At 40.5% G+C, this 27,376-nt stretch overlaps 1 protein-coding gene across 1 annotated transcript in view; it reads left to right on the forward strand.

Moving 5' to 3' along the window:
* LOC145399670 (kelch-like protein 18) overlaps positions 1-26,778 on the forward strand; it is a 51,244-nt gene extending 24,466 nt beyond the window's left edge. Inside the window, exons 6-10 of the mRNA XM_080272211.1 lie at positions 1,191-1,327; positions 9,318-9,540; positions 15,710-15,926; positions 19,664-19,833; positions 26,568-26,778. Coding sequence (XP_080128337.1) covers positions 1,191-1,327; positions 9,318-9,540; positions 15,710-15,926; positions 19,664-19,833; positions 26,568-26,778 — 958 coding nt within the window. The remainder of the gene's footprint in view (positions 1-1,190; positions 1,328-9,317; positions 9,541-15,709; positions 15,927-19,663; positions 19,834-26,567) is intronic.
* Positions 26,779-27,376: the final 598 nt, after the last annotated feature.

Genomic DNA, 27,376 nt, shown 5'->3' on the forward strand with positions numbered 1-27,376 from the left:
AAGTCCCTGCCTCTCCCTATGGCCCATGGCACTTAACAGTGTTTAATTTTACGTCAAGGAAAGGCTATGCCTTGACCTTTTAGCCTTGTCCTCTGCAGCATCGGTAAAAGCACACTTTCCACTGGAGGTAGCACCTGACATGATTTCTAAATTCAGAGTTTCACATATTTAACATACTGAAAGTTCTTTCTTGAGTTACTATTGCACACAGCACTATTCATAGCATACTTGCACTGTTACTTGATATTGATAGCGTTGCGATGGTCTTATGCAAGCAAGAATGTTAGGTAACTCGGAGAACTTAAGGGAGATGATCACAGGTGAAGGACAGGTGAGCAGTAGGGTGGATGAGACTCAAAGGGTTGACATGCAGACCCAAGATGTGACGTTCTGCATATGTAAACACTGGACAGCCGAGCTGTGAGGTTCTGTGCAGACCCAAGACGTGAGGTTCTGCACATGTAAACACTGGACAGCCATGTTGGCCCAGACAATTTACCGTCGGCTTACGTATGTCACCATGTGTGCATGAGTTTCTCAGAGGCAGCCACTGCAGATATCATTCTAGCAAAATTGTAGCCAGGGTTTTATTGCTGTTCCAAAAAGGGTATAGCTTTTGAATTATCGTTGCAGAGATTTATCACATAGTAAACAGTTGTTTAACAAGACTTGACTGTTCTTTGGCCACCCTTCAAAACTTTATTGTCTGTGTTGGTGCTGGAGGGGGATGTCTTCTTGTGGACTTGTGGTAGCATTGATATTACAGATCGCTCCACTACCTGGTTACAGAAACTTTCCTCAACTCATTCCCTATCACCTGAAAGGAGAATTGTGGACTGCAGGAGAAGGACATCCTCAGCCTTCAAATCCTCACTCCATTGAAAATACCTAATCATCATCATCATTGTTTTTGTCATTGTCAGTGTCATCCTAACCTATTTTTCCCACCCAAGGATGGGATGAGGTAGGCTAAAGGAAAGAAAAAAACAAAATGGAGGGAGAACTAATCATTAGCATGCCCAGTGAAATAAACCAGACAGGTGTTCACTTAACATTCAAGCCCCAGGTATCCTAGCTCTCCTACACAGGCCAGCCCAGTACATGCTCAGTTTTTCGTTACATACTGTATTTGACAACACATTGTACACCCATCTGGTAACTGACACACTGCCACTTGACCACCCCCACAGAGATCTACTAGATGAGGCCAAGGACTACCATTTAATGCCAGAGAGACGACCCCTTCTACAGAGCTTCCGCACCCGACCCCGCTGCTGCAACGACATCGTGGGACTCATATATGCTGTTGGGGGCCTCACCAAGTCAGGTCAGGATGGAGTAGTAGGACAAAGAAAGATTGGGTGTTAGACTGCAGGAAAGGAGATGAGTTATGGTAAGGCTGGATATTAGACTGAAGGGAAGACAGGGTTAAAGGACCAGATACCATAAAGCACTTTGTCTTTTTTTTTTTTTTTTTTTTTTTTTTTAATGCAGGAAGAAGGTACCAAAGGCCAGGAACAAAAGCCCACAAGCCGTTCCTTTGAAGAAAAAAACAATACAAAAGAGAGCCAAATTCAAAATCCGTTCATGGTACTTAGCTTTGTAACTTAGGCCTTGGAGCTTGTGGCAAAGATAAAGAAATAGAAGAAATGGAATGAGATAGAGGGAGGAATCAGGAAGCATGTGAAAAGGAGGTGAGTTGTTATTGGAATTTATAAGAAACAGACACAGGGAAGTGTTAAAAAGAGGAAATGGATATCATTTGGGAAAGAGAACCATTATTGGGACATGAAAGAAGTAGAGGCAGAGGAAAGTAATATATGAAGGTGACTGAGAATGTATCAACAGATTTATGGAAAGAAGTATTATTAGGGTATATTGAGGCACATCTGTACTTTTCAAACTGTTATGTGTTGCTGGTCATTTTGTCAGGTCAAGGAAAGATGGGAAGTTGACTAACTGTGGATTAAATGTTTGCACAGTATGGAGATAGAGAAGGGATACAAAAGAAATTAAGGAAAGAGAATTGTAGCAGGGACATGTGAGGGACTGAAGGCACAGGAAAGAGACAGAGGAAGGAGACAGAATGTGAGGAAAAGAAAATTATAATAGGGACATATTAGGCTATGGAGGTGCAGTATAGAGATAGAGAGAAGAGAGGCCAGGGGCAAGGCAAGTTATTCCAGACACTTAAAGCAAGAGAGACTGGTTGTTTGCCCTTTGGCAGCAGGATGTGAGCAACAAACCCCAACTACCCCTTAAATGAGACTCTTACTTACCACATTTAGTTGGAGTGCCTTAACAAGCTAGACCACCAGACGTCTAATAATTGTACTGTACAGTATAGTACTGTATGAGGGCAAGAGGACGGACACACTGTATTAGTACGTGACATTCAACCTTGATCTGTCTGCAGGTATCTGAAAATTGTATTCAAGTGTGACAGGACAAGAGTGAGGAAGCATGCAGTGTAAAATAAGTGAAAGAGAATTGGGAGCTGAGTAAAGTGAAGGAGGAAGGCAATAGAGAATGTAAAGTAAGAAATAGAGATATTGTAATAGATACATGTTAGGAAATGGAGGTACAGGAATAAGATAAAGGGAAGAGAGAGGTATTTTAAGTTAAAGAGAATTGTTGGTAGGGCGATTTGTGGCACACATTAATAAACTGTTGTGTACTTCTTTCATCATTAGATCAGAGAAGGATAATAGGGCAAGGAAAAGCTGAAGTATGAAGTGGCAGAGAAAGACAGGGAATATAGAGGATGGCAGAGTGTTAATAGGAAATGAACTGTATTAGTAGTGGTAGTAGTTGTTGCTATTGTTGTTGTTGTAGTAGTAGTAATAGTAGTAGTACTAGTACTGAACAGTGGGGCATTTGTGCCTGTTTTATGCTTTTTCTTTTTCTTTTTTTTTTCTTTTTTTTTTTTACAGAAACTACAAGTACGATTTGCTTCAGATTATTGCCTAAAGTTTTTGGTAAATATTTGAGGGAATTTACTTTGAAAACAAAGTTGCTGCATAAAATAATAATTGCCACTGGTATATGGGGAAACTTGATGGTGCAGTTGCCCTTTGCTTTGGAGGAATCGTGCTGGTCTGTATAAAATTAAAGTATTTTTTTGCATAAACGTTGTTTGCCAATGACATTTATACCTTCAGACACTGTCATTTTGCAGATCTGCCTATGAGAATTCTTTTATTCACCAAACTGCTTCTCTTTGGAACTTGCTTCCCCAGATTAGTTTCCCCAAAACTTCAGTCTACAGCAGTTGGGGTCCAACTGTTACAGATTTTTTATGAATGGAGGATACCAGTAATCTGGTGTGTGGATTTTTTTTTATTCCTTTATTCATCTGGAAAAAAAAAAAAAAAAAAAAATGAAAACAGAACTTTGTGAGATACAAGAATATCATAGTGTTGAGAACTGAACGTTGTGAAATATTTGAAAATCATGTAGCATATATGAAATCAGTGTTAAATCTAATGAACATGTAATGATGGCATCAAAGAGTACAAAATTTAGCATACAGTGAGACACTTGCACCAAAAATATCTTCAAGTCTCTCCTTCACAAACTCAGATGTTTCTGATTTAAAAATAATCTGCTCTGTAGATCTGACAGCAATGGCTGGGACCTCAGGCTCCTTGAAAGTTAGAAACTCAGACTGTAATTTTTGTGATTCTGTTGTATGAAAAGGTGAACATCCCATGCAGTGTTTTCTGGCTTAGTCAAGTTGTGTAACATACCTATATACTGTAATTATAGTTTTTGCCCCGTCCTCTACCTGGAAAGTGCACTAGAACATAATCGCTCTTTTTCCCACTGAATACCCCCTGAGTTATCGGACCATTGACCCATACCCCTGTTAATCTGACAATGATAATAAAATGGTAATCTGTTAAGGCTAATTCAGTGTGCAGTGGTTCTGCAGTGGATATTATCAGATGGTTGAAATTGTGATGATTTTATTAATCAGTTTAGCACTAACATCATAGTCATTGTACTGTAAAAGAAATAACTATCTTTCCATTTCTGACTGAAGAAAATTTACAACTGGCAAAATACAATGAAAACCTTATCTTTACTAGTACGTGTTTCAGATGGTTCAATTATTCCATTATGTATTTGTCGTACTTTGGGAAGATACTTGTGTCTCAGTCTGTTCAGTGGTACTGCATGGGATGAAACTGTAGTTACTTTATGAAGAAAATAAGCATTAGCACTATTTCAGTGTAGAATGGTACTGTATCAGCTATTGTAAGACAACAAAAATTATAATTACTTCATTTGGCATATAAGCATTAAAACCATGTTTTAAATATGGCAACCAGTATTGAACTTCAGTGTCAAGGATGTGTCTGTTTTGTGCAATTTGAGGAACAGTATTAGACAGACGTACTGGAAGGTCATGCACCACACGCATTATGTTTAGTTTTCATGTTCAGCAGTGTTGAAAATCCTTGCCCTCATAGGTAAGTACTAGGGAATATCAGCAAAGGCGTCACAGTAACATCAGCTACAGCAGGGTAAAGCTCACTCATTTTAGACAGAACTTGGTCAGGGGAAGTGTTTCAAATGCATCTTTTGCAGCAGGGTCATTCACTACCTCTGAGGAATTCATTTTGTATGCTGTCTGGGAGAAGGTGCACATTAACATTAAATGGGTTTCTGATCAGTTTTGATTCCAACTCAGTCACTTCAGGGAAATAAGCCTGCAACTCTGTCCACAGGGAACTTGTGCACCATTTCTAGTTTCCCAGTGCCTTTGCATTTATCAAGTGCCTCACCAAGATGTTCAAGCATGCTAAGATTTTCATCTTTGAACTTCCCTTCTCACAGCTCCAGCTTATGTTGACTGGCTATAGTTTGTCCATGAAATCGATCTCTGAGGTAAAACAGCCTTGGAGGGATAAGTTTAATGAGTTTAGATATAAGAATTTGTCCTTCAAGTAGGCCAGCTTCTGGAGACACTGATTGTCTGACAATTTCTTGGTGAACTCTAACAACTTTGTCGTCACATTTGGAGAATTTGGAAAGCATCTCTTTCAGTGACTATACACTTGATACCACATTCTCCCATGACAACCAGTGAACCTTCATTTGAATGAGTAATGCTTCTTAATCTGCTCCAAACTACCAGCACAGTAGGTGGAAGAGTCGTGTTTTTAGGGCACTTGATCTGATGGTATTTACCATGTGCACAGCATCGTTTTTTTTTTTTTTTTTTTTTTTTTTTTTTTTTTAAATAAAAGCTCCAGCATGCTTGCAAATGTTGGCCTTGATCCCCTGATGGTGGCTGTCCATGCTGCTCAATCTGTGGTAGCCTCCCTATTCAGTCCCTTATCCCTTAGGTCACACTCAGTGACCTCGTTCCAGGTCTTTTTCAGTCTACCTCTTGCCACCCTACCCCTAACGTTAACACTTCTCATTTTCTGCACCCAATTGTTATTCCAGATCCTCTCCACATGCCCAGACGATCTCAGTCCACCTCTGCTCATCACAACACCAATACACGTCAGTCCCATCCTGTCTCTTAACTCTTCCATCTTACTAATCTTAACGCTGGTGGGAGAGTTTTAAATGCCAGAACATATCTATGAAGCATACAGTGAAGATGCATTGTTTCAGAATTCGCCTCATTCACTTTTCCTAGAAACCCTGATTGACAGCCAAGCATTGCTGGTGCTTCATCAGTTGTGCATGTACATATGTTATTCCAGGAAATTCCTTCAGCCTCTAAAAGATTTGGGACTTCATGGAAAATCGAAATATCTGCACCTCTTGTAGTTGACTCCAGTGCATGGTAAAACAAGAAATCCTTGAAATTTCCACCACCGATGGAGTGTACAAACACCAGGAGTTGGACACAAGCAGCCATGTCAGTTGACTCATCAAGCTAGATTGCAAACTTGCCTAAAGATGTCCCCTTTATTTCAGCTGCCACTTGTTTGATATATTCAGATATATTATATTCACTGATGAACATTATCATTTGAGAGGGATACTGATGTGACTTGCTTAGCATCACATCCACTAACATAGCAGACTGTGTCAGTCAAGCAAGGGATGATTAACTTCTTTGCAATGTTTTCCCCCCACCCCCACCCCACCCCAGTTTTCTGTGATACCATATATGATGCAAGTAACTCAAGATTAATTTTTTGACTAAACTGTTCCAAACCATTTGCTTACTTCAGTCCCTCTTCCTTTTGCTTGAAGAAGACAGCATTCTTACTTTTCAGATTCAGATGACAACTATTCAGATGTTGCTTGAGAAAGTTTAGTTTCATGCATTCCATTGATAAAGCTTTGTGGCATACAAGCAGTGTGGTAATTTGCGCCCCTTTTTGACAGTAGTGGTTCCTCAGTACTGAGTGTAGCTTTTATCACACTATTTCTTTGCTGATGGTCATAATGGTATCTGGAATTGTAATAAAAAAATACTTACATAACCAGAGCCATGCATATAATCATTGACACTGACATGCAGTTATAATATCACCATCATCATAAGGAGTGCACAATAAAAATGCCATCAAGCACTCGCCATCACCACTTTAAGATCACACAGTGGAAGCGCTTCAGTCAGTTATGATGTCTAAAGATCAAACTGTCTAAAAATCTTCAGGAAGTTATATTATTAACATCGTCGTAACTTCACACAATACTAATAACTTCAGGCATTCATCACATCATAGAAACAATTCATGCAGTCATAACAACATAGGGTCAAACAATGAAGATGCCATCTGGGAGTTGTATTATCACCACTGTAATAAGATCATACATTATAAACAACTTCAGGCAGTCATATTACCACCAGTGTCAAAAGAACAAAAAGTAACTATAGTCGCGGCACACGACTATGAGGTTGTCATTGTCATACCCTGGCAACATACCTGTCAACAGTGCATCCGATTTTGTATCATACACGAATCATATTTATATACATGAACATGTTATACACGAATCACACGTGTGTCATATTATACACGAAATTGGATGCACTTTTGACAGGTAGGTTGCCAGGGCACGATAATGACAACCCCAGAGTTGCAGTCTGCGACTATAGAAGACACCAAGTGAGTGCATACCTCTGCCAACACCAATAAAATATAAGATTTGCTGCTGAGTAATCACACATATGACCACAGTCATAAACACAAGTTTCCAGAATACTGTAACATCACTCATTAATGATATTCATGACCACATTATAAAAAATATCACTAGCATATATATCATTATATTATCAAAAAACATCAACGCATTATTAGAAGTGTTATGAACGTTCATCAGTTGCAGCTAGGTGACTGTAATGATACAGTAATTACCATCCTCACTCAGGGCTACTGTGTGATTGTGAACCTACCTCACACACACACACACACACACACACACACACACACACACACACACACACACACACACACCTCTCTCTCTCTCTCTCTCTCTCTCTCTCTCTCTCTCTCTCTCTCTCACAGTAGATTTTAATACATTTTCTTCAGCCATCTAAGTACACCCAGGAAACCCTCCTGCAAACCTATGGAGAGGTTGAGAATCCCTGCCATAAATGAACAGAACACATTATTGGGTAGCATGTTGTTTTCAGTGTTTAAGATACAGTATGTTCACAATATTACTTGATTTAATATCATGGTTGCAATTCCTCATAAAATCTTGGTGAATTTGCCCCATTAGTGCATGATGTACAAGGGACTACGCACTATATACTCAAAGGTTTAAATTCGTATGATTTCCATAGCATACCTTAAACAATCCACAATTACTGACAGCACTTTGAAGTATGCAGGCAGCTATATTCATTTAACACCAAACCTTTGCATTTCCAGCAAATATTTAAAAACCATAATAAACATTTTGCTTTAAAGAGTACATGGTAACCAGGTAACATGATGAAATTTAGGAATTATGTAGAACATTGATTAGTGAATAAATTCCAAATGGTTATATTTCAATAAATATTGCATATTTTGACAACCACTCATATAATGGACACTTTCAGATAGTTAGCACAGTTACCCAGAACTTGGAGCAGTTATCCTGGACTTGGCACAATTAACCCTCTGAACAATAGCAGTAACAGTAGTAGTTGCAACCCTAAGCTTATCTGAACATGATGGACTGAAGTCTAAAAGTAGCTTTCTTCCTCAGGGGCTACACCATCCTCTGTTCAAGGGATAGGGAGGGAATTGAGAGATATTGGGTACCAGCACATGAAGGCATCCCCTCTCCAGCACCATAGGGACATTTAAAGACATAATAAGTTCTCATCTTAAAAATCAGGACCAATTTGCCCAGTCCTGGGCTCCTGCGCTCCTCATGGGGCAACGCAGGATTATATGATGATGATGATATATAAGTTGTCTTGTATGATGCCTCTAGTTAAGATGAAGAGGCTTGTTGGTGTAGGGGACATAAGACAAAAAGTAGAAAATGTGGATGATGAGAGAGGAGATAAGACATGGAAATTACTAGCCAGGCTTAATAAGAAATGGAAAACTAGCAATATGGTAAATTATATGTCACTATGTGGCTAGCACCAGATCATATCAGATCACAGAGATGTACAGGCAAGAGAGAAAAAAAGAGTATAGTAACATAGGTGGCAGTCAGGGGTGGGGCAGATTAAGTCAATGGGAACATAATCCTAGGAACCAGATCAAATAATAAGACCAGTAAAAGTTGGATTAAAAAATGAGATAATGAAGGATATCATATCCCTTTATAATAAACTAATAATTTATTTTCCTGCATAGCAATATTCAGTATGCTGTTTCTATTAGCACTAAATTTTCATATGAGTTATGTCAACAAGTAAGCCCATTTTCTTATTTAATAATAAGGGGGTTGCATAAAAGTCAGACCCTTTTGAAATATCTCTGACCTTCACACTGCATTGTTTACGGGCATGCCAGTTGAAGCAGTAAAGCTTAACTTCAAATGGCAACCAATCATGACAGTCCCTTCCTCAACATTGCCATCACTGCATTTATTAAGCACAGTTAAGATTCACAAATAACTGCAGTGGTGTGGGTATGTGGATGTAATGATATAAACAATAGCTATTGAATGTACTTTTTACTTTGGAAAAAAAAAAAAAAATGCGGGTACTTGCAGTTTTAAAGAAAACCCCAGCAGTTTGAAGGTGAATAATTATTATACTGCTGCAGTAGTTTTAAATGGGAAAATGTAGTCAGATTTCTTGAAATTAGGTCTGTATGGAAGGCTCATCTGTTGTATCAATATCACAACACAGTGTGACTTGCCATTTCCCATTTCATCCCATACAGGTGACTCCCTAAGCACTGTGGAAGTCTATGACCCTATAGTAGGACGGTGGCAGATGGCTGAATCAATGTCAATGCTGCGGTCACGTGTTGGGGTAGTGGTTATGAAAAAGAAATTGTATGCAATTGGAGGCTATGATGGGATTGACCGTCTAGCAACAGTGGAAGTCTTTGACCCCACGAGCAAATGCTGGAGTAAAGTCTGCCCCATGAATTGTAAAAGAAGGTAAGGAAGTTGTATGGTTGGAATATGGGAAGAAAATTGATAGATTTATTTCCATTATAGAGGCTGCATGAAGACTGCACGAAAGTACTGTATGTTAATTTTTCGTATTGTAACATACCGTGTATCAATGTTCCACCATGCTTGCATGCGTCGGCCTTGGTTACCTAATGACAGTTGTCCATGCTACTCGATCTCTGGCAGCCTCCTTATTCAGTCCCTTATCCATGAGGTCACACTGTGTAACCTTGGCCCAGGCCTTTTTGGATTTACTTATTGCAACCCTACCTCCTGACGTTCACACTTCTCACCTTGTGCACCCAGTTGTCATTCTCCATCCTCTCAACATGCCCAGACAATCTCAAGCTACTTCTCCTCATCATAGCATCAATACACTGTAGCCCCATCCTCTCTCTTAACTTTTCATTTGTAATCCCAGCCTCCCCAGGACTCACATTCAAGGAGACACTACACATCCATCTAATCATTGTTGTTTCTGTACCTTTGAGACTACGAATGTCTTCCTCCTGTACTGCCCTGGTCTCACTACCATACAGCATTACACTGCTAACACATGCTGCGTTCAAGGGTCTGTTAGCACAGGGGGAGAGCCCTCTCAGTGTTAGGAAAGGCAACAGCTCCCTGAACTTCTTCCAACCACTCCTTACCTTAGCTACAGAGCTAGCTTCAGCTCCACCTCCAACACATAACATGCCCCTCAGATAACAAAACTCTTTTACACTTTCAGGAGGCTCGCCAACAAGACCAATCCTTTCACACATGACACCTTTCACATGCCCTTCCCGACACACTGTGCACACAAAATTAGCATTATCTCGCAGTCCACCACAATACCATGTCTCTTATGCACACACTTATCACAAACAATGCACAAGATGGATTTACTTCCCACATCCCTGTGGCAAGCTGCACATGGCTGCACTCCTGCGTTGACAGTACTGCCACCAGCCTAATATCATCACTTTTGTTTTTTCAAAATTTACTCTCAAACCCTTATACTGTACCCCATTCTGTCTCTCTGTTTCCAAGATCTGTCCTCTCCTTCCCTTTCATTCTCTGCGGTCAGCACCAAGTCATCAGCATACAACATCTCCCATGAAAGTCCAATATCTGAAGTCACGTGAGAGAGCTTCAAGCTCCGTGACAAAACAGAGAGCTCAAGACTGACTCTTGATGCTCACCAACATTCATGAAAAACTAATTACAGTACTCAAATCTCCATTCACTCTCACCTGGGTGCGAGCACCCGCATACATATCCATAGCCATTCTGACCAGCCACTCTTTGATCCTAAGGTTTCTCATTGCCCACTCACTCTTCTTGGAGACTCTGTCACAGGCCTTCTCCAAATCAACAGAAACAAGCATAGTTTCCTTTTCTTTACTAAATATTTTACATGAAGCTGTCGGACAATGAACATGGCATCATTGGTCTCATTGTTGATAGACAAGGGTTTCATTAGATGGGGAGAGTATTGTAAATCATCATCATCATCATCATCATCATCATCATCATCATCATCATCATCATCAGGACCTCCTTTCCCACCCTAGGGCAGGGTGAGGAGTAGCAATGTCCAGACAGCCCAAATTTGCCCAACTCAATGGGCCATGCTTCCATTCACTCACCATTCAAGCCCCCGGAATCCTTGCTCTATTGGATAAGCCAAAAACATTCATCACGTTGTGTAGCTTCACATAAATGTATCCGATAGAGTCATTCCAGATGCTGCGTGCCAGTATTGTAAATGTATTGTAGATTAATGGCTGCCCTTCTATCACCAGTGAAATGTGTGGGCCGCTGCAAGTAAAATGGTGTGTCATCGAGTAGAATGAATAGGTAGTTCTCTCTCTCTCTATCTCACTTTCCCATTCTGTTTATTCTTTTATCGTAAATGTGGTGAGTTATAGTGACCTCTTCGGTTACAGAGTTTTATTATACAAAGTTATATGGAGATATGCTTGACAGCATAATGTAACGAAGCGTGACAGCGAACCTTCTAGCTCACTCTATCTTCTACCTTGTGCCCTCGATTGTACTGTGTGGCTCTCTGCCCTTACAGCTGCTTTCCCTGAGGTTACATACTGACCAGTGCATAGGCGTGTCTTTGTCTGGTACTTGTCCATAGGTAGTTTTACTTGATGTCAGATAACTGGCTCAAGTTGGTTATACTGCGTGCTCATGAAATATTTGTATTGTCTGGCTTATAGAGTTTTGTGAAACATCGGGGTAGTCCGACATTCCTAAACTAGAATATGTGTTCAACTTTCCTCATAGTCCAAACATGACTTATTGTGTAAGTGTTACTCATATCGATACTTACATATTAATGCCTATAATTATTATATATTTCCATAATATATGAATGCCTACACCTTTGCCTGTGACATTTATGTGGCATGTAAAAAACAAAGAGTGAGATTTTTTAACATAAGATATACTTGCATGTCAAATTGACTTAGGACCTACACACACAATTGCTATGGTAGAGTTGTCTGTCTTTGCTTTGTGTTTCCACCTCCACCAAGTGAATTTTTTGGGCAAGAAGTAACTGGCAACTCCTCTGGTGTTGGCAGGATGAGGTGATACACTCAGCATGTCAGTGCTTGCCCAGAAGCGAGAGTGGGAGTATATGTTCCCGTCGCTCCGAACTTGCACCTCCCTCTTGTTTCGCATTCATTACTGTTTGCCCTGTTGTTTTCCTAGAGTCAATTTGTTGTGCCTGGAAAGTACTGCTCAAGGGATGAGAGGGTCCATATCATTGCATGGAGACAGGATAATGTCCCTATCAACACGATTTGTGAACGTACTGGATGTGCAAAGTCGACTGTCATGAAGATTCTTGCTGCAGCACGCAGCCTGGCACCTGATGTTGTACCAGAGCACAAGCATGGCGGTGGAAAGAAGAGGACAACTTCCAGAGGTAATATGTTTCTGAAGAGGGAAATAATCATGAATCCTCGACTGACAGCAGCAGAATTGAAGAGAATGCATCCCCAGCTGTTACAAGATGTCTCAGTTCGAACTATCCAACACCGCTTGCAGAAGGAGCTGGGTTTGCCAAGCCGCATTGCAGCCAAGAAACTGCTTCTTACTGACCACATGAAGAAGCAGCACATTCAGTTTGCCAAGAAGTATGCACACTGGACATCAGATGAGTGGAGAAAAGTTATGTTTTCCCATGAAAGCACATTTCAGGTGTTCCAGGTGCATTCTGCCAAAGTTCATTGCCCTGCCTCCCGTAGTCGATATGACCCTGCTTACGTGGTGCCGACTGTTAAGCACCCACAATCAGTAATGGTATGGGGGTGTTTCTCAGGTGAAATGGGAAGGGGAGGCCTCTACTTTCTTCCTAAGAACTTGATGACGAATGGTGGCCGGTACATTCAAGTTCTGAAAGATCATTTGTTAAACCTTTTTGCTATTCATGGGTGTGACTATTTCATGCACAATTCAGCTCCATGTCACAAGCCAAGAAAGGTGACAAAGTGGCTTCAGGATACTGTAATTGGATTGAGGTCCTCGACTGGCCTGGCAACAGTCCGGATCTAAAGCTGATAGAAAACTGCTGGCAAAGATGAAGAAAATCATGGCAGAGAAGAAGACACCCAATCTGGACAACCTCAAGACTGAACTGACAGATGTTTGGTGCAAAGAAATGTCCTTAGTTTACTTTAGAGATCTAATTGATTCCATGCCGAAATGCATCCAACTGGCCGTGAAAAGCAAGGGAAACATGATTTCATATTAATGAATGGCATTTCATGAACAAACATTGTGATATACTATGATTTCTGTGTTTTTTAATACCTTGTGGGGGAAGGTCCTGAGTCATTTTGGAGTAGCTGTATGTTAGTCATGTACAATATGTTGGGTAGGATAAGAAGCAGCTATGTGGAAGTTGGAGGATAGAAGAGTGTACTTAAATGGGATGGCCATATGAAGAGAACGATGGAGAATGGAGTGATGTGAGCTTAATATGAGTTGGTTTAATGATGGAAATAGACATGGAAGGCTAAGGAAGGTGGCTGGATAGCCAAGAAGGCCACTGTATACGATAAATGAATCTTTTTACCCTTGCCGAACTGCAGACCTCATACGAGGCACAATGAAGGTCTGTGCAGACTAAGCTGCAAACCTCATATGAGGTACAGTTTACTTTGGTTATAAAACAGTGATCAAGAAAAGGTAAATTATCTTACAGTCAACCCAGCAGAGGTTAAGGAAATGAGTGGTGTGAGAACTGGGAAAGTAAAATAACTGACAAAGGGTAGCAGTGGATGAGTGAATTATGTACAAAAATTGTACCCCCGCATCTTAATTTGATAATTGAAAAAATGACTTTATCATCTAGGCTTTTCTTTAAAAGAAAAATGTAAAAGAATATATATGTTTAGCTTTCGTTCACAAAGTTGAGCCATGATTTCAGAGACAGAACGATGTGTGTATGATTACATGACTCATACTATTGGATGCTGTATTAACCTTTAACATTTTTTTTTTCTCTCTCTCTCTCAACTTGAGAAGGATCTCTAACTGTGAAAAAGCAGTTGAAGGCTACTTCTAACCACTCCAGTTTGAAAAAGTCTACCCTAAACCAAATAAAATCATTAAGAGATAATAAGAATAAAATAAAAATTCATCAGTAGATTGAAGGACTTAATAATTCAACTTTTGTGCTTTCTCATTCCTATTCCAGGATAGTACCCACCACATTTTTTAATGGGAAATAGGGCTAGGATGGTGAAGGTGATGATGATTACTATAAGCTGTAAAAGTATTATGTAATCTTTGGCTACTAAAGGTATTGTAATTTTGTTCCTTTTTTTTAAATAAAAATAAAACTAATGAGTAAGAAGGAGCATTCTCTTCTCCATGTCGTTAGACAGCCTCATGATTGTTGCCAAAGGAATAGACCTTGGGCAGAGATAGCAGACCAACCGCCTAAGAGCAAGTCATGTGTTAAAAACTCTTGAGAAGTTTTATTTTTGTCTTAGTTATGTGGATGTCAGGTTGTGTAACATACCAAAATATTTTTAAAATTTCTGTACATTTAATATTTTTACCACAGGCTTATTTCATGTTTATGTTTGATTATGGAAATTGGGATAATGACAGATCAGATTTATAGGTATTGGATCAGGGGTGGACTTACAAGTATTTCTGACTTCTTGTCTATATCTCTTTCCAAAATAGTAAGGATTTGCCACTCCCTTTCCCATTGTCAGCTAAATATTCTCAATCAGCCAAGAATGGTTAGTATGATATTTGTATAGGAGAATATACATAAACGCCAGTAAAAGATTCTGTTTGTGTACAGTATTCAAAGTACTGCAGACTAATCTCAGTGTGATAAACCAGGGGTGTTGCCCAGGCAACATGGACAAACACCCCTAGATCTTCCCATGTATATCAGTACAACTTCAGGTGATGCTTTTTTTTTTTTTTTTTTTTTTTTTTTTTTTTTTTTGTGAGTTTACAGCAAAACAGAAATGTAAAGAAGGCAACATATACAGTATTATGGACATGCTGTATGGTGTGGGATGCAGCAATACACTGTGTGCTTGTATTGTCAGCAAAGTGTGTTATTTTATCTCTGTTTGTGTGAGAGGGGATGCAAACTCGGTGATGATGAAACCCTGTTACAGTGTATTCAGACAAAGATCATGCTTCTTATCATATACACTGCCATTCTTACTATGCCAGGTTATATGACAGTTTATCTTTCAAACATTCATTCAGCTAGCCATTTTGGCCTTGAATTTCAAAGCACAATCCTAACATCATAACCCATTTTTTGCTTTTAATTTTGTAATGATGAAACTAGAACAGTCAGTGCCATACTTTGCCTTTTGCATATTTTATTGTTTTCTTTACAGTCATTCCATGTTTTAAGTCTGGGCCACGTTCCAGAATATATCAACATTTTTTTCATTAATTTGGTACTGTAAATTATGGGAAACTGGCAATTTGGCATTGTAGGAAGGAGTGGATCTTTAATAAGCAATTTGTCTATAACTTACTGTAGACAAAATAGCTAAAAAAGAATGATATAAAAGGTAACATGATGAAAGCTTGCTGTTTTATTCTAACTAGTAATACACGTACACCTCATAACCCAACCAACTACAGACACTCTTCCTCCTAACAGCGCGGTGGGTGCAGCTGTACTAAATGATCACCTGTATGTATGCGGAGGGTATGATGGCGTGACGTCCCTTAACACGGTTGAGTGCTATGACAGTGAAGCAAACAAGTGGTCCATGGTGACCTCTATGACCAAACACCGCAGCGCTGCCGGGGTGGTGGCCTTTGATGGCCATGTTTACGCCATTGGAGGACATGATGGATTGTCCATCTTTGATTCAGTATGTTTGTTGGTGTTGGAGAACTTATGCTTTTGGTGCACTGCTCATCAGAATTCTATGGATTAATAATTTGCATGCAATTTCCAAGCATTTCCCTCTTCTGTATCTATCTATCTATCTACAGCCCGACGCCCTAATCCTGCAAAGGGTGGCCGCAGACAAAACGCCTCCAAGTCGCTCTGTCACCCACCATTTGACTACCCTCCCCCCAACTCACCCCCCCCTCCCTCATATACCTCTCAACTCCATCCCTCCACCTCATCCTTGGTCTACCTCTCCCTGTCCCTCCCTCCACCTCACCTACATACACTCTCTTAGTCAGTTTTTCATTCTGCATTCTCTTCACATGTCCAAACCACCTTAGTGTATTTCTCCTAATCTTTTCAACCACATCCACATCCACCTTACAGCGTTCCTTCACTTCTTCATTCGTCAACCTGTCCCTCCACGTCACTCCACATGCTCCTTTCAAGTAACTCATTTCCACTGCTCTCACTCTTGACTTATTCCCCTCTTGCAAGGTCTATGCCTCGCTTCCATACGTCAGGGTAGGGATCACAATACTATCATGCAGTGACTTCTTAACTTCCATACTCACCTCCCTATTTCTCATCACTGCTTTCAGTGTACCAACAACCTTCCTTCCCTGCTGTACCCTTTCATGCACTTCATCCCCCAAAGTTCCATCCTTACTCATCACACTACCCGAGTACTTGAATGCACTCACATTCTCCATATCCTCACCATCCAACCTCACTGCACACTCTGTGACTTCATTCCTCTCAAACACCATAACTTTACTTTTGCTTACATTAACTTGAAACCCCCCTGGGGGTAGGGGGGTTTCAAGAATACTCCCCCAGTTTCCCTGCTTGTCGTACGAGGCGACTAAAAGGGTTGGTGGTGGGTTAGTGCCCCACCCCGTAAAAAGAACTAACTAAAAAAGCGAATAAAGCGCCTCATCTGTATACCATGCATAATTGTGTTCCCAGTGTACAGTATGTTGATACATTATACACTGTCATATGAGCATCCTATTTCTTTCATAATGACATTTCATTGTTAATATCATTGATGTTTTTCTTTCATTCCTTTATTTATTTATTTATATAACATCTTTAACAACCTTCAAGGAAAATAACATATTACTGTAGTTATGAAGTACAGGGTAGTATGATTAAACATTGTAACTGATAATGCTCTCAAGAAACATTCCATTAGTATTTAAGTATATATTATTTGTTTTGAATGGCTGTAAAATCAGTTGTATAAAACTGATGAAATAAGAATGTAAAAAGATGTGGTATCTTCAGAAAGGTGTGCTAACCAAGTAAGTGAAGTTTGTGGTAGGTACAGTTTCCTTTTTACTTTTTGCAAATGATGGAATTATCTATCTATCTGTCACCATATGCCTTAATCCCATAAGGGGTGATCACAGTCTCCTTGGCACCCTGTTCTCTTCAGTGAAGTTGCCTTCTCTCTATCTCACACACTTTTCTGTTATATGTCTCTCCATCCCATCCTTCCTTGTCCGTTTTGGTCTCCCTCCCCCCGACCATGCTCACATACTCAATACTTTCCTGTTCAGTCTCTCATTCTCCATAGAAGATAGACAGTAATTTCTTCCTTTCTGCACATTATAGAAATAATATAATGTGTACTGGTTGTATATTTTCACATTCTATAGATTAGGTGATGATGATGATGATATAGGTTGTCATGTTTACAATGACTGTAGCTGCATTAATGTATCCACTATATTCATCAAATTATGGCCTTCTTTATACTTATAATCATCTAACATGGGTTAAATATGTAGGAAGGTTGATAGCCAGTGCTCTAGGCTATTATATTAATGCACTTGGAAATTTTCATAGGTATTCAGTACTTTTTCACTCATTTTAATATTCTTTTTAATATTCTTTAGTATTCCCTACCGTGAGATAGATCTAGCATTCCAGTTGTATAATACCACATTAAGCAGTGATATAATACCACATTAAGAGATGGTAGATGGGTGGCTACCATTGATGCTGGGAGGTACTACCATGAGTATGAACTTTGGTCACAAACTTGTTAATTAACCACGCAGTCATTACACTTAGGCAGGAAACTTTCAGCCAGAAGTATAATCACTTGGTGATATTTCTTCAAAGTGTCACTGCATGACAGTATTGTGATACCAACTCTGACGTATGGAAGTGAAACTTGGACCTTGTTGGAGGGACACAAGTCAAGAGTGAGAGCAGTGGAAATGAGTTATTTAAGAGGAGCCTGTGGAGTCACATGGAGAGACAGGCTGACGAATGAGGATATAAAGGAGCGTTGTGGTGTGGATGTGGATGTGATAGGAAGCGTTATGAGGAACACACTGAGGTGGTTTGGCCATGTGGAGAGAATGGAGGGTGAAAGACTGACGAAGAGAGTGTATGTGAGTGAGGTGGAGGGGGGAAGAGGGAGTGGGAGGCCGAGGATGAGATGAAGGGATGGGGTGGAGAGGTATATGAGAGAGGGGTGTGTGAGTTGGGAGCAGGGCAGTGAAATGGCAGGGGACAGGGCGACTTGGAGGCAATTTGTTTGTGGCCACCCCAAACGGGATTGAGGCGTCTGGCAATAGATAGATAGATAGATAGATTATCTTTGACATCTTGTTCCCTCTTAGGATTCATAGAATATGTTATCATAAGATCACATCCATGCTACTTCCTCCCCATATAGATATTTCACTCTGTGTCTCACTGTCTTCTTCATTCTCTGTTACCAGAGTATGGTCCTTCCTCCAATAACACGGCTAATATACTGTAGACTGACAACACTCCGCGCCATACTTTTCAGTGTTATGCATTCCACATGTTTCCATTATAAAGGGCCAACCTAGACTGGACATTTTCTAGATTCTCCTTTTTCACCCTAGATCCCACCCAAACCCCCAAAAAAACATCCAGCTAACATTCACTCTGGTACTCATACACAGGAAGTTATTAAAAATACATAAGAAAGGTTACTAGACATTAATAAAAAAAAGTTTAGGTCACTAACCTGACTGGCGCTACTGACCACACTGTCACTGGTGACCCCAGACTCTACCTCAGACGCGGGCACGAGGCGGGAGACCATCAAAAAACAAATGAGGATGCCCCAAGTGACCGATGGGGGTACATATGGATATGACATCATGTGACCAATCACAGTGCACCGCTCGCCTGACGTCATCACATGTGACAAATGACTTTTGGCAGGCTGTCTGAGCTCCAACATCCGATAACTCACCGCGGTATATCTGTTTGTGACCACAGTATATCTGTTTGTGACAGCAGTATATATTTTTGGGTCATACTACAGGTGACCACATAAGTACAAATCCATGTTATGTGATACCGTGTTATACGAAGGTTGACTGTACTGTACTGATATACTTTCTTCCATACTGCAAATGGTCTTCCACTCTCTCCTAACATAAATCTTAAGCATCAGGATCATCATCTTGACCTTTTTTCTCTCTAAGAATGGGCTGAGGTAAGATTCAAATATGGGGAAAGTACAATAAGGAAAACTTAGCAGCAGCATACAAAGTGAAATTGACCAAATAACTAATCACACATCATTCAAATCCCCATAATCCTGGCTGCATGTCACTTTCCTAGCCATCAGCATTTTGTAGGAAGTAATATTCTTTATAGACATGCTTCATTCACGCCTGCCAAATAGTCAGTAACAAAGTACAATAATATTCCCAGGTTGAGCGCTATGATCCCACAACATGTCAGTGGACGCCTGTGACGCCGATGCTAAGCAAGCGATGCCGTCTTGGAGCAGCCACTCTAGATGGTCGGCTCTATGTCTGTGGTGGCTATGACGGCTCTACCTTCCTCAGGACAGTTGAAGTGTATGATCCCATCACCAGCAAGTATGTGTTCATAGACCCCATCCTGGCTTGCTTTAACCACATGCTAACCTTAAGCTCTTCATTACAAGGACAGCTGAGGTTTCTGACACCTTCCTTAACCCAAGGATAGCTGTAACTCCTTGAGTATATGGACATACAAGGTTTATTACCCCATTACTCACTGATTTGCATTTGCAGCCCCCATGCTGATTTTAGTCCGTTCAGTATAATGACACCTTTGTTGTTTTATTCTTGCTGATGCCAGGTGATGATATTAAGCTTAAGGGAAACCTCTTGTACCGAAGAAGCAGGAAAATTTTTCCATAAAACCTTTCTGAAACTTTCACTGTGTTCTTGCTGCCTCTATTCAGGTAAGTCCTCATTGTGAGAGAGTTGAGTCATTGCTGACTCTGTAAGTCAGCGTTACTCTTATAGATTCCCACCAACAATCCTGCTCAAGCTATCTTAAATCAGAACAGATAATAGACACCCAACAGTGACTATAAAAGGAGAGTCATATATTGCCTTCCAGTGGTTAAGAAACATAGGAAAGCAGACCCACCAGTGTGTAACAGTTTTGAATGAGGAGTGTTACCTTGTGATTTGATTAATTCACTCTGGTTTATTACCTGTATTTGGCAGAGCTGGGCACGTCCGCAATCACTTCTGCAATAGCGGACCACATGATTTCAGTTGTGGAATTGTGATTTCAGCAAACTTGTCTGAAACTTGCAGTATTGCATTGTGGAAGTACATCTGCAATTGCAATCCTGTCCGCAATCTCCCACGTTGCGGTCGGTGTCAGTTAGTACAGACTACAGCTTGACTCATGAATATCAAGCTTGAACAGGATTCCTGGCCAGGAGCGGCGGCAGGTGAAGCGTTGCTGTGTCAGTTAGCAGTAGGGATGGGCGATACCAGGAGAAATGATACAATACGATACGATATACTATAAGCCAGCATGGCAGTAATTTTTATGGCACACATAACTAATCATGCATAGTTGTTCCACAGTTTGACAGATGATGATCTTAAGGGCTTACTGAGTTATTATCAGCAAGAGTAAGCACATTTATATGAATTATCTATTTAAGTTCTATGCATTGCATTCTGCTACTGGTCAGATTGATATTCCTGAGTGGCACAAAGGCTATATCTTTTCCTTATATTATTTTTGCATTAATGGATATAATTATATTATTATAATACTAGTATTGTGAGAGACTGTTCTCCCAGGGGTCGTACGTCATGAAGGCCAGAAGGGCAAGTCTGACCTCGGAGAACTTCGAGCAATTGGTGTTCATGAAAAGGAACATGGACCTGCTCAAGATAGAGTTGTTCTCAGTCTTGGAGGACTCAGAATGACTGTGACGTGTGGGTGTGAAGAAGTGGCAAGTGTCACAAGTGTGAACTTCTGAACTTGAACTTCTGAGTCAGTGCGGACTAAGAGAAGTGGTCAGAGTAAAGTTATGAATGGAGTTACTAGTGAGTAGTGAGAGTCACAGTGACTGAGTGTCACTGTGGGAAATTAATGTCATAAGTAGATTATAAATTCAATAATTCATTACGTTACCAATTGATTTACCCCCTGTTTGTGCACTTTGTATTGAAAATTATGAAACTGGATTGCAGTTGTGGTATTGAGGTAGTGGACCTGTACATTCCACGTTTATTGCAGAATTGCGGTAGCAGAAGGTAAGAGTCAGAGCTTGCAGAAATGTGATTGATTGCAGATTTGAATTTCAGATTACGGTGCCTAGCTCTGCTATTTGGATACATAACCTCTGCATGTACTGAGTGTACATTGGAGTAAGATCACAATTCTTAATACCTTAATTGGTGCTTGATTGCCATTTTCACTGGATATTCATCCAGTCTTTACGTGGGCTCTCTTTTTATTGTTTATAAAAAGTTTTGTGTGAGAGTGGCCACCATCCACTCACTCGATGTAATGCTGCACTCGGATGGCTGCTGTTTCCTTTCTTCCTTCCTTCTTACCTTCTTTCTTCATATGTCAATCTTTCCTTCTTTCTTTCCTCCTCCTTGTGTCTACTGGTGACTCTACACTGAGTGGCAAAGCCAAATGGTTTCCCATACGCCAGGAAACTCTTTTACTGGGTGGTAACCATATGACCAAACTATGGTGCCTGGTGGTTTAGTGGGCAATTAAGGCGCTTCATCCTGATTGAGTCTGTGTTGGTTTATATGCAAGGGGTGGTTGGGGTTTATTGTTTATGTAATGCTACACAAGGATGAGAGGCTGGTCATTGTGATCTTAACCCTTTGAGATTCCAATGACAATTTTGATCGTCATTTCAAATCCAACCTCAGAGATTCCGATGACGGTTTTAATCATCATTTTAAGAAGCTTTTGTAAAATATTCACCATAAATCGTGTTTATGCGTCATAACAAAGAGGCTCGAGCGGGACGTCACAGAATGGTTGCTCTATGCATGGTGGGTACTGCACAGCTGGTCTGACTCATGACTTTGTTTCTTTATCACTTTATTCTTGGCAATTATTAGTGTACAGCAAGGTATAAAATTATTTATTTTTGCTTAACTTCAACTTGTCGCTTTGACTTTTTATTTTCTTTATTTTCCATTTTTGAGCATACTACGATAAAGTACAACTATTCAGCTTCAAAATAACACCACAACCAGCATCCTATCATAAAAAGTGTCTTTACACTGACCGATCAAAGAAAAAGATTGCGAAACGAATATGCAGTCGAGACTAAAATAAAATTGTGCATCTCTTTCCTTTCATTTTAAAAAAATTACATAATCCATATTTCATTGTACAGGTAATTTATTGTAGTTTTTCATGGTTTAAACCAGATTTACATATCTTTATTATTATTATTTTTTTTTTTTTTCTAATATTTTTCTATGGTAAGGTATAAAATTTATGGCTTTTGCGTAACTTCAACTTGTCATTTTGACATTTTATTTTCTTTGTTCTTTTTTTTTGAACATACGACAATAAAGCACAACTATTCAGCTTTAACCCGCCCCATCCTGACCGATTTTCCACCTCTGACTCCGACCAATTTTGGAAATTTTTTTTTTTGGGCTCAAACCTCCGCATTTGGTGAGAAACATCGAAAATTCATAGAGAAATCGCACACCTGAGGTTTAAAATACTGGATACAGATAGCAGTACCCCTTAATCTTACTGGGTTTTCTATCAGGCTGGCTCCAAAGAAAACGAGTTCTATGGGAGGGTAACTATTCCACACCACTCATAAATGGTATTTATCTTTATTTATTTGGTACGAATTTATATGTAGTACTAGAGTATATTGGTTTTCACACAGTAATAGAGGCGATATAAGCATTGTTTTACTCACCAAACACATCAACATACCTGACCTTTTTTGGCAACATTACCTGATCATCATTTCTGACTGTTTCTTCCTCTAATGCTACGTAAACTTTGTCCTCCACATTGTCATTGATTTGGGAATCACTCTGCCCTTGAATTTCTTACCGTGGCACGATATGTCTTTACTGGCCAGGTCACTGGTAATGGGTGACTTGCTGAGACAATGGCAAGTGGAGGAGGGGAGGTCATGCGGGGTAAGGCATTGTCCCTGCCTGGCATCTTGTAGAGGAAGGTGTCCCATGCTTGCATACCAAAAATCACGCACAAAATTTGAAAATTGTGCAAATGACAGACCTTGCAATTGCGGCGCATTTATATACATCAACGGGAGTCACAGTGACAAAACATTTGGACTTATATATACGTCAACGGGATGCGGCGGTTTAAAATTACACCACAACCAACATTCTATCATGAAAAGTGTATTTACACAGAGGGATCAAAGAAAAATATCATGCTGCGAAGATTTGGGTCAGCGTGAGAGTGGCTGACTGTAGCACAGACATTATGTGCCCAGCCCAGAAACCTGATAGGGTTAAATGTCATGGCCAACTCTCCTAGCCCCAGGCTCCAATGCTGCTCATGGGACAACACAAGATTAAATGATGATGTAAAGTTTTGTCTCCTTTTTTTGTTACACAATACAGTACATGTTTGAGACAGCCATTTTTTGCAAAATGCCTTGTGGTCACGTATTAGAATAAACCAGTCTGAATGAAATTTTGTCTTGCGCACATGGGTTTGAAGTGCCCAGAGATATCACATCGTATCGCTTAATAAAGGCTCCAACTTGTTTGTGTGCATATTGATCACTTAATGGTGGCTGTCCACGCTGCTCAATCTCTGGCAGCCTCCTTATTCAGTCCCTTATCCCTGAGGTCACATTCTAATTCTGCGACCTCGTCTCAGGTCTTATTGGTCTGCCTCGCAACTCTACCTCTGACATTTACATTTCTGACTTTATGCACTCAGTTGTCATCAGCGTGTCTAAACCATCTCAGTATACCCCACTTTTTTGCCGCACCAATATATTCCAGTCCCATCCTTACTGTCAACGTTTCATATGTAATCCTAGACCCCCAAGGCCTTGCATTCAGGGACACACTACACATCTACACATCCTTCTCATCATCGTCATTTCTATACATTTGAGCTTGCTAATATCCTCTTCCTTTCCTACCCAGGTCTCCCTGCCATACAGCATTGCCCTGTTAACGCATGCTGCATAAAAAGATACCCTGTCATGGACAGAGAGCCCTCTCAATGTCAGGAAGGCAACTGCTCCCATAACTTCCTCCAACCACTCCTTACCCTAGCTACAGTGCAAGCTCCAGCCCCACCTCCAGCGTAGACATCAAAACACACATAGGAATATCCGAAGTAATGCTAAACACCAAGAAAACCATGAAAAAAAAAAAAACTGAAAACCAAAAAATACCCGACCTATACACAACTGTATGGACAGTACGTTTTGGCACTGTTTCCAGATCAACCTGCCATATATAGACATCAAAACACACATAGGATTATCCATATTTAATATACTATAGCAGTAGCCATGTGTGTGTGTGTGTGTGTGTGTGTGTGTGTGTGTGTGTGTATTTTGGACAGCTGAAACTACACATTGAAATTGCACCAAAATTGGCACAGAAATCGCAAAAAATTCGCTGATGTGAAAAAACTTGGTCCCATCACAATTGAAAAACTTTTACTATATTTAATGAGCGATCACATTTTGACCAAAAAAAAAACGCTGCTCCTGGCGCCCGGCATAGGATCTCTGTAGAATTTTTTGCCCACAGGTACAACTAAAATATTTCGGACATGCGTTCGGACAACTTGGGTTCCATTCCCGGAGCTGCAAATAACACGATCAGTTGATTAACTGCAAAAAATCCAAGTGACAACGTTACACTAGAACAGCACATAAACGCAAGAGCCCTCTGCAGGAGCAAGTGCGAGGGGCCCGAAGGGCCTACGAACACTTGTTAATGCTAAACATCAAAATTCCACGAAAAAACTGACGACGGTTTGAAAATCTGTTGTCTGTGACAAGTGATTTCACCCGGGGCTCCAAAAAAATTCCACGGCCAAATTTGCCACCGGAAATTGGTCTTCGGTGATGTGTATACTATAAAATAAGCTAATAAAAGCACATAAAACTGACAAGTAAAAGTACAGAAATATAGCAAGAATGAAGTGTTCAGGAGTAAACTTACCTTCATATAACTTACCATCATCCTAATGCAAAATTTTGCCAGCACCTACCAAAGGTTAAGCATATGTCTAGATGCAGAATTTCATGAGCTTTCTCATGGTTACTGCAGAATTTCGATACAGCCAATAGTAGTTGCATAAATCGCAAAAAATTGAAAACTCACTAGTTAGTGTTCACCACAGAGGGGGGTAGGGACTAAGGGAGTGACGGGTGAGCTGAGAGGGTATGGAAGAGGGGAGAAGCAAAGCTGTGGGAAGGATTCTCCCCTGGTATGGAGGAGGGGAGAAGCAAAGCTGTGGGAAGGATTCTCCCCCTTCTGTCAACAGGCGGACGGGTACTTTTACCGTACATTTACATGTGACTTGCAGTCTGTTAGGCTCTGAGTGACCATGTGGAAACGACTAACCGTGATCAGGGAACTTTCGACCTTCAGTAGAGAGGCAGATGGCCGCTGTCACTGAACATGTACTTGTGGCTTGTGGCTTGTGGTCAATGTTCGATGGAGGTGGCAGTCGGGAAAGACTAAGCCCCCATGGCCACACGATATTGGACATTTGGTGGGGAATGCTTACAGACTTTTTGACACTGCTTGCGGGTTACATTTGTATTACAGTACTCGGGTGCTGGAGGTTTGTTGGGAGTAATAGGACAAGCGCGTGACTTTGACCATTCATTACAGGGGTGGACGGACATTTTAGCTCTGGTTGTGGGTTACGGACTACTTCCCACTCATGGCTCAAGCCAGCCCAGCGGCAACAATACTAAATGTTTGAACATGTTGGCTGGCCAGCCGAAGTTCTTGGGGACTTTTACATCCGGATAATAGCAAATAAATTCGGATAATGGTTTACTAGAGCTGAGGTCCAGCATCCGGATAATGAACACGTCCGGATATTGAGCATCTGGATAATTGAGGGACTACTGTATATACAACATACATGTGTAGCAGTGTGTCACGACCTTAAGTTGTCATAAGTACTGTACTGTATATGGTTGCCAAACAAGATGTTGAATTGTTTTGCAGAAAACCATTTGGATTGTAGGTCAGTTCTGAGTCACTTGAAGACAGCACTACAGTGAGTGAGTTGATGCTGGACACCCCCACCTAGCACATAATACTGTACTAATATATATTATTTTCTTCATTAGGTGGTCATTCATTGGTGCCATGAATGTGACACGAAGTCGTGTGGCACTTGTGGCCAACATGGGGCGACTGTATGCCATTGGAGGGTATGATGGGGCCAACAACCTCTCCACAGTAGAAGTGTACAGCCCAGAGCAGGACCAGTGGGAGTTTATTACGTCCATGTGTGCACACGAGGGAGGTGTTGGTGTTGGGGTCATTCCTCTCCCTTGAGTATGTGTTTCTGTCAGAAGCAGACATGTTTGAAGTGGGAGAGTAAGTGTTAATTCATCTTTAAGTGCTTACTATGAGTGTGTGTGCATACAATAGGAATGATAGTTTGAATGTCTATACTCATAAATTAGGGATTACAGTGTGAATATATGTATGTGTGTATACAGTATGGAGGATAGTGTGAGTGTATGTATTCATACAATAGGGAGGACGGAATGTATGTACACCTGATCAAAAATTGTTTTTACAGATGAGTCTTGTGGAATTCTGAATAAGTTCAAAAGAATTGGTATGTCTAACTGTGAGGTGCATTTCTTAATATTTTGTTAATAACTTTGTAGCTAACCTTCAAGGTGCTTACTTCTGAAATAAAGTAAATGATCTGCAGTACAGGATAACCCATACCCTAATGCCATAGAACAAGTCTGAGTAGTTATGACCAAGAAAATGGTCATGAATCCCATCCACTGTAACTGATGCCAGACTAGCATGGGAACAACACCGAAGACTAGCCGAACAAGACAACTTGGGCATTGGTAGTCTCTCCGCAGAGTGTCACGACTGAAGGAGTTGGCTACAAGAAGTGCTAACACTGGTA

The sequence above is a fragment of the Coenobita brevimanus genome, chromosome 50 (assembly GCF_032717465.1).
Source record: "Coenobita brevimanus isolate Jiangsu-jjx chromosome 50, ASM3271746v2, whole genome shotgun sequence".
In the NCBI taxonomy this organism is placed as follows: domain Eukaryota; kingdom Metazoa; phylum Arthropoda; class Malacostraca; order Decapoda; family Coenobitidae; genus Coenobita; species Coenobita brevimanus.